The sequence below is a fragment of the Alosa alosa genome, chromosome 10 (assembly GCF_017589495.1).
Source record: "Alosa alosa isolate M-15738 ecotype Scorff River chromosome 10, AALO_Geno_1.1, whole genome shotgun sequence".
NCBI lineage: Eukaryota > Metazoa > Chordata > Actinopteri > Clupeiformes > Clupeidae > Alosa > Alosa alosa.
The window spans coordinates 24,096,873-24,110,964 of record NC_063198.1 but is presented as its reverse complement, the minus strand read 5'-3'; the positions used below and the strand labels follow the sequence as shown (position 1 = coordinate 24,110,964).

Genomic DNA, 14,092 nt, shown 5'->3' with positions numbered 1-14,092 from the left:
AGAAATAGAATAGCTCAATAATGTGTAAAACATGCCCCCAGTTCCCCTTAAAGCCTGTTAACCAGCTAATTCCAGGTGCTCTTATAATAGGCCAACCACTTTGTAGGCCTACCCACCACAGCCCACACCAACTAATTTCTCCCCAGATCTAATTGGATCTGGCAGGTTACTTATTATCAAAAAGGTGATTCTCACCTAAAAAGTAAGGAATTTGTATCACCGTTTAAACTGCCACAATGTCCTCCTGATATTTGTACATGAGACAGATGTAGAAAACAGAGCTGTAGATAACCATTTGTGATATGATGTGCTTACAACAATTCACATGGGTGTAGGTCAAAAGGTCAGTGTGCAAAGATGCACTATTAGGTTGATGGAACACAAGATTGACATTTGACAAGATTGGTCAAGTAAATAAAAATTTTATTAGTTATTTAATTGTGTATTATGGAAATATTGATTACTTTGTGTCATAACCATACATTTTTTTCCCAGATATATTTATAACTTTTATATAGAGAATCTGAAAAAAGAAAGATGCAAAGAGTAGCTTTTTAATCTTGATTGGGTTTATTGAGGAATTCATATTCTATGACTCCTTGGCAGTTAGGACTTCACTGGTCACTCTTCATCTTTGCTCTAAAACATAAAGATAAGAACCAAATCAAGACAACTTGGCTGCTTGTAAAACTATTGTTATTTAAAGTTATTTTTATAGTATATTTGTATATCTATTATATGTAGTTCTTTGTATATCTATTACATGCAGTTTTTCTTTAGAAGCCATAGGAATTATTTTACTGTATGATACAAATAATTAGTCAAACGTTTTCTAATTTATATGAACTATTACTTTACCTTGCCAGATTCACGACTTTTGGCCCTCAGCTTGTTGACCTGGGACTCAGCGATGTCAGCACGTTCCTGAGCCTCCTCAAGCTCATGCTGCACCTTCCTGTACCTGGACAGGTGAGTGTTGGCCTGCTCCTCCTGTGGTTTTAGTGAATACATCTTTTTAGTTGATAAAGCAGTACCTTCTTTTGTCTCAGATAATTACCAGAACCAGTTTATCAGTCGCAAAAACAAAATGACTTTACTCACAGCCTCCTCAGCCTGTCTCTTGTAGGCCTTCACTTTCAGCTGCAGCTTGTCCACCAGATCCTGCAGTCTAGTGACATTCTTCTTGTCCTCCTCAGTCTGCACAATTATAATGATAATCCAGTCAATTTCAGCCATCTACAATGTATGTATGTCATGGTTTTAATCCATGAACATAGCTATCCTACCTGGTAGGTGAGCTCCTTGACTCTCCTCTCATATTTGCGGACACCTTTCACGGCATCAGCTCCACGTCTCTGTTCAGTCTCAACCTCAGCCTCCAGCTCACGCACCTTTAAAATATAGATTTGTTTATCAAACAAACATATTATATATCATGTATTTTTAAAACTGGTGCATATTCCAAAGATCATACCCTTGACTCCAGTTTCTGGAGTTGTTTCTTGCCACCCTTCATGGCCAGATTCTCAGCTTCATCCAGACGGTGCTGCAGGTCCTTGACTGTGACCTCCAGGTTCTTCTTCATCCTCTCCAGGTGAGCACTGGTGTCCTGCTCCTTCTTCAGTTCCTCAGCCATCATTGCAGCCTGAAAATTTTAAAATATTTTAGTTAAAACATAGCATATTTAAACTGCCTCACATTTCCTCTCAGAACTGAATTAACTGTTCTTCATTTTGAATGGGTAATATTGAATGTCCATATGCATACAATACTGCACCATCATTTCCTCACATCAGTGATGGCCTTTCTTGGCCTTTTCCTCTGCATTTCTGGCCTCCTGGATTGTGTCATCCACCTCTCCCTGGACCTGAACAAGTTCAGCCTCCAGCTTTTTCTTGGTGTTGATTAGACTTGTATTCTGCATATCATTATCAAATTAAAGACAGTTTGACCAGATGATATGTACCAGAAACCAGCAAAATTTAAATATATCCCTTCATAATTGTCTTACCTGTGAATGCAGCAGTCCAACACGCTCACTGGCATCCACCAGCTCCTGCTCAGCCACTTTGCGGCTTCTCTCTGTCTGCTCCAGAGCAGCTCTCAGCTCCTCAATCTCAGCCAACATCAAGTTGTTCCTGCGCTCCACCATGGCAAACTGCTCCTTCATGTCTTCCTGTCCTCTAAGAGCGTCATCAAGGTGCAGTTGGGCATCCTGTAGGAAATATCATTGATTACATTGATTAGCACTGTTATTCTGCACTTTATGGACTGAATGTACGGTAGACCCTTTGGTACCTTGAGTTGTCCCTGGACATTCCTGAGCTGTTTCTGAGCTTCAGCTGCCTGGCGATTGGCATGGCTGAGCTGAATCTCCATCTCATTGAGGTCTCCCTCCATCTTCTTCTTGACTCTCAGGGCATCATTCCTGCTCCTGACCTCAGAGTCTAGAGTGCTCTGCATGGTGTCAATCACCCTCTGGCTGTTCCTCTTGATCTGTTCCATCTCCTCATCCTTCTCAGCCAGCTTCCTGTCAATTTCACCCTTGACTTGGGTGAGTTCAAGCTGAACTCGAAGAATCTTGGACTCCTCGTGCTCAAGTGTACCCTAAATTAAATAACGAAGTTTGAAAGTCTAAAATATAAGACATAAAGCAAATACATTAGAATATGCAAAATGTTAATATTACATCTAAGTGACAATGAAGAACCAGATAAAAACCTCAGCTTCCTCCAGTGCTGTCTGGATTTCAGCTTTCTCAGTCTCCACTGACTTCTTGGCCTTCTCCAGCTCATGGATGCTCTTGCCAGTCTCACCAAGTTGTTCAGTAAGGTCTGAGATCTCCTCTGTAGGGAAATTATATTTAAACTGATTTATGAATACTAGTTGTACTCAACTGCTAGTTGTACTAATTTCTTGAGATTCTTAATTTCTATAAATAACTGTGTTTGATATTTGTGCATTTTGTGTATCACAATCATGTTTGTGAAATAAGGCAAACATTTCAAGATTGACATACGCTGCAGGTTCTTGTTCTCCCTCTTCAAGGTCTCTAGGTGATCCAGAGCCTCTTCATAGGAGTTCTTCATCTTGAAGAGCTCAGTACTGAGAGAGCGAGCTTCTTTCTGAGAACCTTCCAGCTCAGCTTGACTCTCCTCATACTTCTGCTTCCATTCTGCTAGAACCTGGTATTATAAGAAAAAGAAACAAACAATAATCCATCCATCATCTCTTTTGTTTCTGAAATTAATTGACTATACTGAGAAGGATATTCATATTTCCTTTCCCACCTTGTCAAAGTTCCTCTGTTTCTTGTCAAGATTGGCAGCCAGTGCATTAGCCCTCTCCACGTCCGTCATGAGGTCCTCCACTTCACCCTGGAGTCTCTGCTTGGTCTTCTCCAGAGAGGCACATTTGGAATTTACAGCTTCAATGCACTCCTCAGCATCTTGAAGACGCTGGGCAAGCTTTTTCCTAATGTGAATCAATATTTGACAGAAATGTCATAGCAATCATGTGAGATATAACTGATGATAACTGTTGTTAACATTCACTTCAGACGTCAAATGGGTAATGTCTTACTTGGACTCCTCCAGCTCCTCAGTGCGCTGGATGGCATCAGTTTCATACTTGGTCCTCCACTGAGCCACCTCGCTGTTGGCCTTGGACATTCCACGCTGCAGCTCAGCCTTGGCCTCCTGCTCCTCCTCATACTGCTCTCTGAGCAGGTCACAGTCATGGCGAGCTGATTGGACAGCATGAGCCAGAGCATTCTTGGCCTGTTAAAAACAATTACGTTTTCATGATAGGAACAATGACGTCCTAAACATGACTTTGGTTTATATCACTTTTTTACCTTGACTTCCTCCTCAATGTGCCTCTTCAGCTCCTCAATCTGTTGGGTATAAGCTTGCTTGCCCCTTGTCAGCTGAGTGACAAGAGCCTCCTTCTCCTCAAGTTGGCGGCTAAACTCACCTTTGTGGAAAAAACAGAAGTGTTAAGTCATTGAAAGAATGGAATCAATTTGTACATTGGTTTTAACAGAAGAATGAACATATTTGCTAGCCTTTTGCATTTACCATTCTCAGTCTGCAGCCTCGCTTTTTGTACATTTAAATCATTTAGTTGACGAAGATTTTCATCACTTTTGCTCTTCACTTCACTAAGTTGGTCCTCAAGAGTGCGACACATCTTCTCTAGGTTAGCCTGAAAAAAAAGAAACATATTTGTTAAGGGCCAATACAAGGCATTTCTAAAAATCTCTCAGGAGGCATTGTAGTTATTCATACCTTTGCCTTAGCAACAGCCTCCATGTTACTGGACAGGTCATCGATCTCCATTTTGTATTCACTCTTCTCCTTCTCCAGCTTCTGCTTGACACGCTGCAGGTTGTCGATCTGCTCACCCAGTTCCGCCACGCTGTCGGCCTGCTTCTTGCGGAGAGCAGCAGCAGTAGCTTCATGCTGCAGGGTGGACTCTTCAAGATCACGACGCAGCTTCTGGAACTCTGCCTCCCGCTTCTTGTTCATCTCAATCTGAGCAGCAGTGGCCCCACCAGCCTCCTCAAGCCTCTCACTGATCTCCTCAAGTTCCCTGGAGAGATCAGCTCTTTGCTTTTCCACTTTGGCCCGTGCTGCACGCTCAGCTTCAATCTCCTCTTCCAGTTCCTCAATTCGAGCCTATACATTTGTTTCAGAGATCAAATAATATCAAGTATGTAAAAAATATAATCCCATGGTCATCAGAATATTTCTTAAACCAATAATAAAAGGTCACCTGGAGTTCCTTAATCTTCTTTTGAAGTTGGGATCCCAATTGACTGTTCATCTTCAATCTTGCTCAGAAGTTGGCTAATTTCAAAGTCCTTCCTTTAAAGATTAAAACAATGGTAAAATTAATCATGCATTTTCAGTGTCAAATACTCTGGGCCAATGGGTAATAGCATGCTGGTGTTGTTTTCCTCTTATCAAATGTATGTTTATCCCTTACTTCTTGATTTTTTCATCAGACTGCTGTTTGTCATTCTCCAGATCCATTATGGATTCCTGGGCCAATTTCAGGTCACCCTCAAGCTTTCTCTTGGCTCTTTCAAGATCCATGCGAAGCTTCTTTTCTTGCTCCAATGATCCTTCCAGCTGTGATATAAATATGTTGAATATATGTTAAGTTATCATCACCATATGAATATAATATATTTTGTAGTGTTGTGTATCATATGGCACCCTTACATCATCCACTTGTTGTTCAAGTTTGCTCTTTGATTTGGTCAAAGTGTTGACTTTGTCTTCCTCTGCTTGGAGATCATCCAGAGTCTGCTGATGTGCCTCTTGGAGGGCTTTCTTCTCCTTAGTTAATTTAGCAATGGCTTCATCTTGAGATGCCATCTCCTCAGTCAGGTTTTTAACCTAAGGGGATGTGATTTCAGTATATTTTACAATGCTATATATTCTGCCATATTGAATCAATGTAATGGGTAGACCACAAAAATGACTTTAACCTTGTTCTCTGTGGCATGTTTCTCTTTCTCCACTTTGGCCAGGGTGAGCTCCAAGTCATCAATGTCTTTCTTCAGCTCAGAGCACTCATCCTCCAGTTTCCTCTTCTTGGCAGTCAGCTCAGCGTTGATCTCCTCCTCATCCTCCAGCCTCTCGGTCGTCTCTTTGAGTTTGGCCTCCAGCTGGATTTTGCTCTTAATGAGACCCTCACATCTCTCCTCAGCATCTGAGAGGCCCTCAGATTCCTGGTGTGAATTAGTGATATGGTACAATTATATACAGAAACTATTATAGTAGTTTTCATACAGTTTTTTAATTACAGCCAAACCACTCAATTATACAATGACAAAACTCCTAGGCAACTCCTAGAAGGCAGACCTCCCCATATAGCTCTTGTCTCTGCAAGTTTTGAAGCTTGAGATATCAGTGTGTAATCGGTTTAAATGTTAAATGTGTCAACATAAATATAAACACCATCCAACAATAATAATCATCAGATATCATTTTAGGCAATTTATTTGATATGGAAATGCTTGCATTCATTTATTAATTCCATGTCATGAGAACACCACATGCTAATTTGCTAAAATTTGTAATTTGGGTAAGACTGTCTGTAAAGAAATGCATTTCCTTACTTTGAAAACTAGAGAGAAAACCAGATTGCCATATGACACAACAGTTGTATAATGAATACTGAATGCACGGCTGACAGTTTTCCCTTTGGGGATCAATAGATCTATCTATCTAAAATCTATCTATCTATCTATCATCTTTATTGGGTTATTGTTCTTGGACCATCAACACCATTCAACAATAATAATCATCAGATAAACCACACAGAAAACATTACTTCCTGGTGGAGGTAATAGAACAGTACTCACAGCTGCTACAGCTAACTGCAGGTCATTCTTCTCTTGCAGCAGAGAAACCATCTTCTCCTCAAGCTCCTTCCTTTTTGCCTGGGCAGCCTCCAGATCTGTCTTCATTTTCCCATAGTTCTCCTTCATGTTAGCAAGTTCTTTCTCAGTTTCAGCACTTTTCAGAAGTGGCTTGATCTTGAAGTACAGCTTCATCCATGGCCAGGTTTTCACATTCATGAATGAACGGATATTGTATTGGATAGTGAAGATGGATTCTCTGTTAAACAGAAAAGTCCATATTCAATTCAATTCAATTCAATTCAATTCAGTCCTCTGTTTGTGAAGTGTATGCAACAACAGTTAACTTTCAGTAAAACTATTTTTACATTAGACAAACAGAAGAAATTCTGTAATCACATAGACACTTCATGTAATTTTTTTTTTAAAATCTGCACAGGGTTCATTGTTTTTTTAAGATGGTTACTTCATATACATGCAAGTTTTCATAAAATAAGCACCCAATGACAAAAATGCAATCATTTTTCTATTTAAAATCTTTCTACCAGAACTATCTATTTTATAATCTATATTTTATTCTGCAACTGCAATAAAAATACTGTATCATAAAAGTAGTATTTAAACTCGAACTTACCTTCTTTCCATCATTTTAACAAACTCCTTCCTCATCAGGAAGGCACGGCAGAGGGCCTGAGTCATTGTGACCAGAGTTGCCAATTTCTCATCTCGCATCTCCTCAAGGACACCCAGCAGACCAGCTTTGAAGAACACCTGTGGATAATTTCAAGAGGTTACAGAAAAAGGTATTTTCAGATATTCTCACAGATGCAGTCTATAAGTCTGTTGTTAAAAATTGAATGAAATTGGTTTACTTTTGTGTGTCCAAACTTGTACTGAGTATGGTCCACATCAATGGAGCCCCAAGAGTTTTTCTGAGGCTTTTTGTTGTCAATGAACTGTCCTTCAGGGATGACACTTGCGTTCAACACTTTGTATCTTAGATTTAAGAGAAAGAATAGGTGCAACATTACATTTATTCATTTAGCAGACACTTTTATCCAAAACTACTATATTTCAATTATTTTAAAAGGGCCATTGTCCCAGAGCAACTCAGGGTTAAGTGCCTTGCTCAACAACAGTGGAACCCATGAATTGAACCCACAACTTTTCAGGCTACTGCATGCTAGCCAACTTCCTTAGCATGCTAGCCCACTTTCTTAGTGACTATGCTACCACTGCCCCACTTCCTTAGCCACTACGCTACCATGCTACTACACTACCACTGCCCTACTGCCCCAGGTTCTATTGTACCATATTTAATATATGAATAATAATATGGTTTCTTATCTGACTTGTCATTTTATGACTGTCTTAATACATATACTTAACACTTTTAAGCAATTTAATACCTCTAATAATTATTAATCATTAAATTCTTTTAGTCACCTCTGCTTGAAGTCACCATAAATGATTCTGCTGGGGAAGCCCTTCCTGCAGATTCTGATACCCTCCAGCACACCATTACACCTCAGCTGGTGAAGGACCAGGAAGTTCTCCATCAGACCTTTGAGGAAATCAAACACAATTGAGGTGACGCACTGAATGCTTTTCTTTATAAAAACAGCTTAGTGAATTGTCCATCAAACCTGTAAGGTGAAGGATATATTTTCAATAAAAGAGAAGATAGGGAGTTTACGTACCATCAATTATGATTACATGTATATGTAATTATTATGACATTTTACTCACCTGGGGTCTTTGACTCATTGGGAATCAAGCAGCGCACAAAGTGAGGATGAGTGCTCCTCAAGTTGGTCATCAGCTTGCCCAAGTTTTCCTGTGATTATGCATAGACAATTTAGAACAAGTCAAACAAGTAACTAAACACATCAACAATCTTTTAGTCAAAAGCTTTTCCAAAACATTTTTTGATCATATATCACATATCATTTGATCATTTATATATAAATCAACCATGAAGTCACCCTGAACAGAGCAGTTACTCACCCTGAACAGAGCAGTTACTCACCCTGAACAGAGCAGTTAGTCACCCTGAACAGAGCAGTTACTCACCCTGAACAGAGCAGACACCGTCTGGAAGGAACCCCCCTTCTTCTTGCCTCCCTTCTTGCCACCACCATCAGCTAAAAGATCAAACAAATACAAGAAGCACGTTTGGACTTGTGGACTCTGACCAGTGAACAGTGTAGCTGTGATGTGACTGTTATGATGATATATCTTAAAATCATAATTTAACCATGTACCCTTCAGCACCAGCATGAGATGCATACAAGAAGGCCAGCAGTTTCACTGCAGACTTCTGGTACAGTTGCACAACAGAGTCGTTCAGTGGGTCCTTGTTCTTGTCCAGCCAGCCATTGATGTTGTAGTCCACAGTGCCAGCATAGTGCACCAGGGAGAAGTGGGCCTCTGGTTTGCCCTTTACTGGTTTGGGTTTCTCAAAGCATTTGGTTTTACCAAGATGCTGGTCATACAGCTTGTTCTTGAAGGTAGTGTCTGAGGCCTTGGGGAACATGCACTCCTCTTCAAGGATGGAGAAGATGCCCATTGGCTTTGAGATATAGAACATATAGCATTACATTGAATACCTTTTTTTTTTTTATTAAATATGCATATTTTTGAATTATTGACTTTACCTTTTCAATAAGCTCAATGCAGGCAGCCAGGTCCATACCAAAGTCAATGAACTCCCAATCAATTCCCTCTTTCTTATATTCCTCTTGCTCCAACACAAACATGTGGTGATTGAAGAACTGTTGCAGTTTCTCATTGGTAAAGTTGATACACAGCTGCTCCAAACTGTTAAACTAGTATTTAGGGAAAAAGATACATATTCAAGTACAAACACATTTATAACATTTTGAATTCCTGAATTATTGTGTTAACTAAAAATAAATAGTAGATCACTTATATTATTATTATTATTATTATTATTATTATTATTATTATTATTTCAAAATCACTTACATCAAAAATCTCAAATCCAGCAATGTCCAGCACACCAATGAAGAACTGCCTTGGCTGTTTGGTGTCCAACATCTCATTGATACGGATGACCATCCACAAGAACATCTTCTCATAGACTGACTTACACAGAGCGCTGACAGCATTGTTGACCTAGTCAGGTATAAATAAGATTGTAAATACATGATTGTACAAAACATCTTATATAATTTGTCAAGCATCATGTTTCTAACCTGAGGCACAGTTTGACCTTTGGTCACCATCTCATTTCCAACCTTCACTCTGGGGTAGCACAGAGCCTTCAGCATATCAGCAGAGTTCAAGCCCATGAGGTAGGAGATTTTATCAGCCACTAATAAAAAAATAAATATCAGTTAACAAAAAGTAGTCAACTTTCCAATCACTTTACAGCAGAGGCATTACATTGCCAAATATCAACAAAAATTTGAAAAGTATTACATGGAACTTGAAACTAAAACTTAATTTGAAAAAAAGTTTATTGATCACATAATTTAATTTTGTAATGGTTGTTTAATATATGATGGTTTTCTGCTGTTAAATAGATAGTGAGTTGGAGTTTTAGAAAACCTTTCAAATCTTACCCTCAGTGCCGTCAGGCTCAGCCTGCTCTTCCTCTGCTTCTGTTTGAACTTCATGGCCCCATGATGCATCACAGCACCAGTAAGCTTGAAGATGCCTATTTTCTCCTCAGCAGTGAAGCCCAAAATGTCAATGGCCGTCTAAGGAGATCAAGTTGGAATGAGTATGAATGACTCATAATTTCCATAAAACCAACTTCAATGTAAAAATGAGTATTTATTTGGATGTCTTACATCTGTGGCAATGAACTCCTCCACATCATCAATGCTCTTGACGGTGATTTCACCTTGGCTGATCATTGGGAAATCATATGGGTTGGTGGTGATGAGAAGTGCCTCTAGATGGAAAAACAGTCATCAGATTGCCAATTACATCAGAAATTTAACAGTCAATGTTGCGTGGCAGTGATGGGTCCCAAGCAACAAGGCCACTAGCAACGAGCCAGCAGAGGGGTTGGAGAGCCTGGAATCTACCGGTGGAGGTGGGTTGCAGGGGGTTCCCGGTACAGTCACTTTGGAGAGCATTGGGACTTTGGAAAGCATTGGGACGCTTGGGGTTAGAGGGGCAATCCGCAAGAACCTGGTGAACAGCATATCAAAACAGGCAGAGACAGCATCCACTTGGCTGTGGTTAAAGAGGAGCGAGCGGTGGCTAAACCAGGTTGGCAGAGGGGGCGGGGTCAGAGCTGAGTGGTGAAGTCCTGAATGGCCGAGGGAGCAGTTCCAGGACGCTGGTTCTGCTGTCAAGCCCCATGGAGGTGTTGTGGGCTAGTTGATGAAACACCGGTGAAGTGAGGTGCTCACTTGAAAGGCCAGTGAAGTCAACAGGTCTGAATCATGCAGCTCTGCCCTCAGTTGAAGCCGTGTGAGGGGAGCGACCTCTATGCTAGCCACCCCACATAAGGTGCAGGACGTAACTCCTGCCAAGTGCGGTGGCTGCGATATACCCTATCTTTTAAAGACATGTTGAGACATACCAGTTTTATTTTACATATTATATGTATAATACATAGACATGTAAAATGCATATTAGAGACATATATGCACATATAAAAAACAAATACAATTGTATTTATGCATATCATACCAATCAGCTCAGGCTTATGTCCAGTCATAAGCTGGTAGAAGATGTGGTAGCTCCTCTCAGCAGACAACTGGAATGTCACTCTTGACTTCTCCAGTAGATCTGTGACATGGCATTTTTGATAATTAGATATTATTAGGTTTCTAAAATTGTATTGAATATTTATTTTTAATAGTAGATGATGACCACTTACATGTCTCAATATCAGCAGAGGCCAGTTTGCCAGTTGTGCCAAAATGGATTCTAATGAATTTACCCTGAAAAAATTTGTGATGAAATTTTTTTTTAGTAAAAATAAAGTAATTTTAAAAAGTAATTTATTATGATTTTCTTGTAAATACTTACAAAACGGGAGGAGTTGTCATTCCTCACAGTCTTGGCATTACCATAGGCCTCCAGCAGAGGGTTGGCTGCAATGATCTGATCCTCTAGTGACCCCTGGAGAAGAAGTGAGGTCATTTAGTGAAGCTAGTCTTTCCCAAAAAGTCAATATAAATCTGATCTGATGTTTCTCCTACTCACCTGTATTTTGCCAGAGGTGGCCTCAGCTTTCTTTGATCCTCCAGCCACTGCAATTGTTGCAAAGTACTGGATGACACGCTTGGTGTTCACAGTCTTCCCAGCACCAGATTCTCCACTGGAAACAAATAGGAGAGAGAACATAATAGTCATGTGCTTTCAGTCCAAACATGCATCCATTTTCAATTTTTTCATTATTAAAATGTAGTTTGGAAGAGTCCATACGTGATTAGGATGGATTGATTTTCACGATCTGAGGGAGAAAAGGAATATTGCTGTACTCAGTATAATATACAGAGCTTAACAGTTTTTTGACCTTAACAAAGTTTCCAAAATCATTTTGATGACATATATCCTCATAACATTACGAACGGCACTTTTCTGAACGGTCCTCTGTAGGCCCTCTGTAGGAAATCTAGCAACTTTTCTAGTTTCGAGTAGGAATCAAAAAGCAAAAGAACTGCTATGCTACAGAATTTTTCGGAGATATTTTTCTTCTTTTTTGCATTCCCTCTATATTGTATCTGAGTTATGTTCATACTTTGTTGCAAAAGACGCATATTTCGTTCATTTTCTAATTTTGTAAACAATTAACATCCCACCTTGGAGCATGAACTGATAGGCATTATCAGAAATGGAGAAGATGTGGGGTGGAGCTTCAATTCTCTTCTTGCCTCTGTACCCAGCTACAACCACAGCATCGTACACTGGGAGCCACTTGTAGGGGTTCACAGTGACACAGAACAGCCCAGAGTAGGTCTGTAACAGAGAAGTAGTGGTTGTAGCTCTTACATAGACATTGTTTTGTAGTAATGTACTGTGAGAAGAACCAAGATCTGTTATGTATCTTACATAGATCATCCATGCTGCATAACGCTCTTTGAGGTTGTACAGCACAGCAGGCTCATGGAGGTGGGTCATCATGGCCATGTCCTCAATTTTGTCATACTTTGGAGGATTCATGGGAAAGATCTCATCCTCTTTCACAGTGACCGTCTGCAAGGCATAGTAAATGTCAGTATTTTATGCCCATAGCTGATATCACTGAACATTGAACATGTGAAGCTTCACAGGATAAGCATGCTGCATTTCTACAATGTAGTTATTCTTCAGACATGCATAGCTTATATTGTAATATTGACTAGATATTTCAAATTCAAACCAAAGTCTACTTTCAATTAAAACAAAACCTACATAGTGTTTGTCACAGAGCTGAGATAATGTTTTCAAGACACAGACAATACATTACATTAATTGCCTGTCATGTTCTATTTGTCAGAAGTTTAAATAGAAACAATGTGGAATTTTAAATAAAAGAAACCAACATCATAGAATACATGTATGTAAATGTCACAGTGTAGTAGAAAAAAAGTGAAAAGGGAGGATAATAAAATGTGATATCTTACTTTGCCACCCGTTAGATGTTTGACAGTGGCTTTGCCACCCTCTCGTTTCTCCAGCACTCCTTTGACATAATCTTCTTCTTTGTCAGTCACAAAGTAGGCTGATTTGGCATCAAATGGTTTGTTCTGGGCCTCAATACGCTCCCTTTCAGGTTTGCGGAGATAGATGGCCGCTGGGCCAAAGCACTCCATCTCTGAGTCCCCCATGATGGCACTTTACTGTGGGGGAAAAAGTGTCTGTTACTTCCTGGAACCAGCTGTAGCATGAGCAGTCTCCACACTCTCTCCTCATCACTGGCGCTTACACCCTGTCATTCATGAATAAGCCATGAAATTGTTTAATTCCCCTGATAAAGTGTGCCTCATGGTTTCATCTGGTAGGCTTGCTCTGTTATATTATCACATATTCGTGGCATCAACTAGTACATACCTGCTAAACTCCCAAGACGTAGATAACTGCTTTCAACTAGGTGGTGGAAAAACAATTTAGGTAGTTTTTAATTATCAATAGGCATTTGCACATGATATCTGTGAAGTATTACTGAGCTGAACAATTCCCCAAATGTGTCACTCACCTTTAGAGCTGGTTCGTCTTGAGAGAAGCCTGGTGCTGCTGTGTTATATAGAGACTTGTGACCAGTCAGCAAGAGCTCTGCTAGATTTGGGCATGAGCTGTGCAGGGTGACATTATTGTAGGGTCTTGTTCTTTCCACTGGAATTATTTTTATCTCAACACCACCAGAATATCTTTTTTTATATGCATGAATGCATAACTGCATCAAAAAATATACATTTCATGTCATAAACAGGAATACCTATATTATTTGGTAAAATTACTTGGTCTAGAGCATTTTTACTTAAGGGGAGATGGGTTGAATTATTATTTATTATACATTAATATGTTTTGTATATTATTATACATTAATATTTTGTCTTTTTTAGAAAATAGCCCTAAAAGCTTACTGGTTGACCCCACTACTATTGGGTTGCTATAAACAGGAGAGATATATACATACACTACCGGTCAAAAGTTTGGGGTCACTTAGAAAATTCCATTCCACTCCATTATAGACAGTATACTAGCTGAGATCAGGTGCATTGCTTTTTTAATCAGGGCAGCAGTTTTCAG

At 39.7% G+C, this 14,092-nt stretch overlaps 1 protein-coding gene across 1 annotated transcript; it reads right to left on the bottom strand.

The window, feature by feature from the left end:
- Positions 1 to 406: 406 nt before the first annotated feature.
- On the bottom strand, positions 407 to 13,170 carry LOC125301749 (myosin heavy chain, fast skeletal muscle-like). Its single transcript, XM_048254467.1, is given in 42 exon segments — positions 407 to 639; positions 859 to 990; positions 1,102 to 1,197; positions 1,287 to 1,391; positions 1,475 to 1,645; positions 1,792 to 1,806; positions 1,808 to 1,918; positions 2,012 to 2,215; positions 2,299 to 2,607; positions 2,722 to 2,846; positions 3,020 to 3,185; positions 3,291 to 3,474; positions 3,583 to 3,779; positions 3,857 to 3,975; positions 4,080 to 4,206; positions 4,290 to 4,679; positions 4,777 to 4,815; positions 4,817 to 4,868; positions 4,990 to 5,135; positions 5,229 to 5,405; positions 5,498 to 5,740; positions 6,377 to 6,632; positions 7,008 to 7,144; positions 7,246 to 7,369; positions 7,820 to 7,937; positions 8,123 to 8,210; positions 8,447 to 8,517; positions 8,639 to 8,945; positions 9,031 to 9,201; positions 9,362 to 9,511; positions 9,592 to 9,710; positions 9,961 to 9,993; positions 9,996 to 10,098; positions 10,192 to 10,295; positions 11,045 to 11,143; positions 11,235 to 11,298; positions 11,387 to 11,479; positions 11,564 to 11,678; positions 11,786 to 11,813; positions 12,163 to 12,319; positions 12,413 to 12,556; positions 12,967 to 13,170. Coding segments are annotated over 42 exon segments (5,811 nt in total). The 3' UTR covers positions 407 to 621.
- Between the last annotated feature and the right edge of the window lie 922 nt (positions 13,171 to 14,092).